Below are 4,367 nucleotides of genomic sequence, written 5' to 3'. Positions count from 1 at the left end.
CTCATATGAGGCCAAAAGAAATGCTCTTGCAGAATTTCCAGGGTCTTTTGAACCCCAAAGTGTCCCATCAACCCCCCCTCATGTGATTCACTCACAAGCAACTCTCTAATGGAACACTTAGGCACACACAATTTATTTGCTTTAAACAAGAATCCATTATGCCTATAGTAACCATTTTCAGAAAACTTTTCACATGCAGCAAAAATTTCAGCAAAGTTCACATCATGCACATACATGTCTTTCAAAGACTCGAGACCAAACAGTTTAGTTTCAAGCATAGCAAGTAAAGCATGTCTCCTAGACAGTGCATCAGCCACTACATTCCCTTTCCCCTTTTTATGTTTGATGACATATGGAAATTGCTCTAAAAACTCTACCCACTTAGCATGCCTCTTATTAAGCTTTCCTTGGCCTTTTAAGTATTTTAAGGACTCGTGATCACTATGGATGACAAACTCTTTGGGTAATAGGTAATGCTGCCAAGTTTGTAAAGCCCTAACCAAAGCATACAATTCCTTATCATAAGTTGAATAGTTAAGGGCAGCGGCTCCTAACTTTTCACTAAAATAAGCTATCGGATGTCCCTCTTGCAATAAAACAGCCCCAATGCCCACATTTGACGCATCACACTCAATTTCAAATGATTTTGCAAAATTAGGCATAGCAAGAATGGGTGCATTAGTTAACCTATGTTTGAGGGCAGCAAAGGCCTCTTCTTGTTTCTTACCCCATTTGAAACCCACATTCTTCTTGACAACTTCAGTTAGAGGAGCAGCCAATGTACTAAAATCCTTAACAAATCTCCTATAGAAACTTGCTAAACCATGAAATCCCCTCACCTCACTCAGGGTCTTAGGTGTTGGCCATTCTTGGATGGCCTTAACCTTTTCCACATCCACCCGTACTCCCTCAGCACTAACAACAAAACCCAGAAACACCACATGATCAGTACAAAAGGAGCACTTTTCTAGGTTGGCATACAATTTTTCTTTCCTAAGCACACTTAAAACAGATTGCAAATGTTGAACATGCAAATCAAGACTAGTGCTATAGATAAGAATATCATCAAAGTACACCACCACAAATTTCCCAATAAATTCCCTTAAAACATGGTTCATCAATCTCATGAAAGTACTAGGTGCATTAGTCAAACCAAATGGCATAACCATCCACTCATACAAACCATATTTTGTTTTAAAGGCAGTTTTCCATTCATCTCCCTCTCTGATTCTAATCTGATTATAGCCACTTTTCAAATCAATTTTAGAAAACACACATGCACCATACAGTTCATCAAGAAGATCATCTAACCTGGGGATTGGGTGCCTATACTTGATGGTGATGTTGTTTATGGCTCTACAATCAGAACACATCCTCCATGAGCCGTCCTTCTTGGGTACTAGAATGACAGGTACAGCGCACGGACTCATACTATCTCTCACCCAACCTTTGCTCAGGAGTTCGGATACTTGCCTTTCGATCTCCTTAGTTTCTTGTGGGTTGCTCCTATAAGCTGGCCGATTGGGCAAGGACGCTCCTGGAATGAGATCAATGTGATGCTCAATTCCCCTCAATGGTGGCAAACCATCTGGTACACTTGCTGGAAACACATCATCAAAATCCTGCAGAAGAGATTGAATACTAGAAGGCAATTTAAATTCATCAATTGGGTTAGCATGCAACATCTGACGTTGAGAAAACAATAAATAGAGGGGTTGTCTCGCACAAAGCACCCTCCTCATCTCCCTTTTTGTTGCTAAATAAAGCTGTTTGCCCTCAAGTGTTTCACTCTTTTTGTTTTCTCTCTTTTCCCTCTCAAGTGTTTCACTCTTTTTCTTTCCTCTCTTTTCCTTCTCAAGTGTCTCACTCTTCTTCCTCTCAAGTGTCTCACTCTTTTTCTTTTCTCTCATTTTTATCTGATCCTCACAAACCTCTTGAGGAGATAACGGTTTGAGAACAATCTTCTTGTCAGCTTGCTGGAAAGAGATTTTGTTGGTGAAGCCATCATGCACTGCCTTGGTATCATACTGCCACGGTCTTCCTAACAGCACATGGGTCGCTTCCATTGGGACCACATCACACAGCACCTTGTCATTATATCGCCCAATGGTGAGACACACCTCAACCTGTTGAGTCACTTTTACCTCTTCATCTTCACTAAGCCACTGAAGTTTGTATGGTCTAGGATGGGGCTTAGTTTCCAAATTCAGTTTGGTCACTAATGTGGAACTTGCAACATTGGTACAGCTTCCTCCATCAACAATTAAAGAGCATAGCTTACCATTAATTACACATCTGGTGTGGAAAATATTTTCTCTTTGATTGTCATCCAGTGGCTGCATTTGATTTCCCAACAGCCTTCTCACCATCAACATATCACCCTGCATAGCTTCCTCCTCATACTCTTCTTCTTCACTGATTTCAGACTCACTAGTGATTTCTCCATCAGCCTTCATGATCATGGTCCTCCTGGTTGGACATTCAGAAGCAATATGTCCTCTGCCTAAGCACTTGAAACATTTTATGTTTCTGGTTCCAGTATTGGATGAGGAAGTGGAGGTGTTATGTTTGCTTCCACCTACACTGGGTGTTGCTGACTTTCCATACGGGGATGTGGCTGCAGGTCGGAACGAATTACCTCCCTCCTTCTTGGATCTGTTGGCCCAGTTTTGGTTGTAAGTATTGGGTGAGTTCCTCCTTGTTGCACTTTTTCTTTTAATTTGCTGTTCAACCCGAAGCGCCCTATGTAACAAGTCATCCAACACCACATACTCCTGTAATTCAACAACATCTCTGATTTCAGGGTTTAGACCATTCAGGAAACGAGCCATTGTGTCTTCGGAGTCCTCTTCGATGTTGGCCCTCACTAACGCCATTTCCATCTCTTTATAATATTCTTCCACGGTTAAATTCCCTTGGGACAGCCCTTGGAGTTTCTGTCGCATGGTTCTGTTATAGCTAGTGGGCACATACCTTTTTCTCATCACCCTTTTCATCTCAGTCCATGTATCTACCTCTCGCCGTTCCTCTCTCAACATTTCTCTTTGGTATTTATGCCACCAAACAAGGGCATAGTCGGAGAATTCAGCTGCTGCTAGCTTGACTTTCTGCGCATCAGTGTAGTCATTGCAGGCAAATACGTGCTCAGTCTTCATTTCCCAGTCCAGGTAGGCATCTGGATCACTTCTACCTTTGAAGGGAGGAACATTGAGCTTTACTCCCTCAACCCGGTTCTGCCTCGGTCCGTCATTACCGCCATTGTTACCTCTATTCCCATCTATATTTCGTCTAGCATTCTGATTGGCTTGGTTCTCCAAAGCTTCTAGTCGTCCATAGACCTCCTCTGTGGTACGGTCTAGCAAACGTTGCATCTGTGCATTCATCGCATCCACTAACAGACGTTGAGCGCCGTCCAACTGATGGTACTCGTCACCACCACCACCTGCTCCAGCCATAATTCAACAGGAAAAAAAATGTGCAATAAAAATTATTAAGGTTTCAGGACCTCACAACACTCTACTCACGTCTCTTAGATGGTAGTACACTCGTGTTTAATGCTCTCAATAGGCTTTTGTGTAATGTATTCCCTCTTGCCTTTTACCACTCGTGTTTCCTCTTAAGTTCCTGGATGGACCAAATTAGACACACAAGGTAATATAAAATAAAAGGAAAGACAATATAATGATCACAAACAGATTTGATTTGGGATAACAACTTGGACTTGATTTGGATAATAATATATTAGATTTGGATTTGGATAACAGGTGAGCTTTAATTTGGGTAACAGATATGATAACAAATAAGATATTATAGATAGGATAACAGATAAGATATTAGGTAGGATAACAGATAAGATATTAGATAGGATAACAGATAAGATATTAGGTAGGATAACAGATAAGATATTAGATAGGACAACAGATAGGACAAGTAAACTTCAAATGCTCATAACTTTTGCTACAGTTGTCCGTTTGAGGCCCACTATATATCAAAACGCTCAGAATTCAGAGGAGAATCTAGATAAGGGGATTTGTTCCACGATTTTCTTTCAAAAAAAACACCTCTAAATGCCTCAATTTCATTTTCAAAGATCAAACACCCACTTTTTTTTTTTCAAAATTTTTGCAACTTTTTTTTTTTTGCAACTGTTTCCTTTTTTTTTTCTTTCTTTCTTTCTCTTTCTTTCTTTCTTTTTTTTTCGTTTCTTTTTTTTTCTCTCTATTTTTTTTTGTTTTTTTTTTCAGACGTCCAGCTATTAGAATTCGTTCAATAGGCAATCATCATTAGGCAAATTTGACAATTTAGCAATTCAGCAATTAGGCAATTTTTACCCCAAACAGAATTTGAATAGGCTGAAACAAAAGTTA

The 4,367-nt window shown here is 40.1% G+C and overlaps 1 protein-coding gene across 1 annotated transcript; it reads right to left on the bottom strand.

Moving 5' to 3' along the window:
* Positions 1–740: 740 nt before the first annotated feature.
* LOC114371339 lies at positions 741–3,663 on the bottom strand (the record flags this gene model as incomplete). The annotated part of the gene is made up of 1 exon (XM_028328804.1): positions 741–3,663. A coding segment is annotated over exon 1 (2,715 nt), but the record flags the coding sequence as incomplete, so codon positions are not given.
* Between the last annotated feature and the right edge of the window lie 704 nt (positions 3,664–4,367).

Source organism: Glycine soja, chromosome 10 (genome assembly GCF_004193775.1).
Source record: "Glycine soja cultivar W05 chromosome 10, ASM419377v2, whole genome shotgun sequence".
In the NCBI taxonomy this organism is placed as follows: domain Eukaryota; kingdom Viridiplantae; phylum Streptophyta; class Magnoliopsida; order Fabales; family Fabaceae; genus Glycine; species Glycine soja.
The sequence above is the reverse complement of the archived record's forward strand: the minus strand, read 5'-3'. Positions and strand labels throughout refer to the sequence as shown.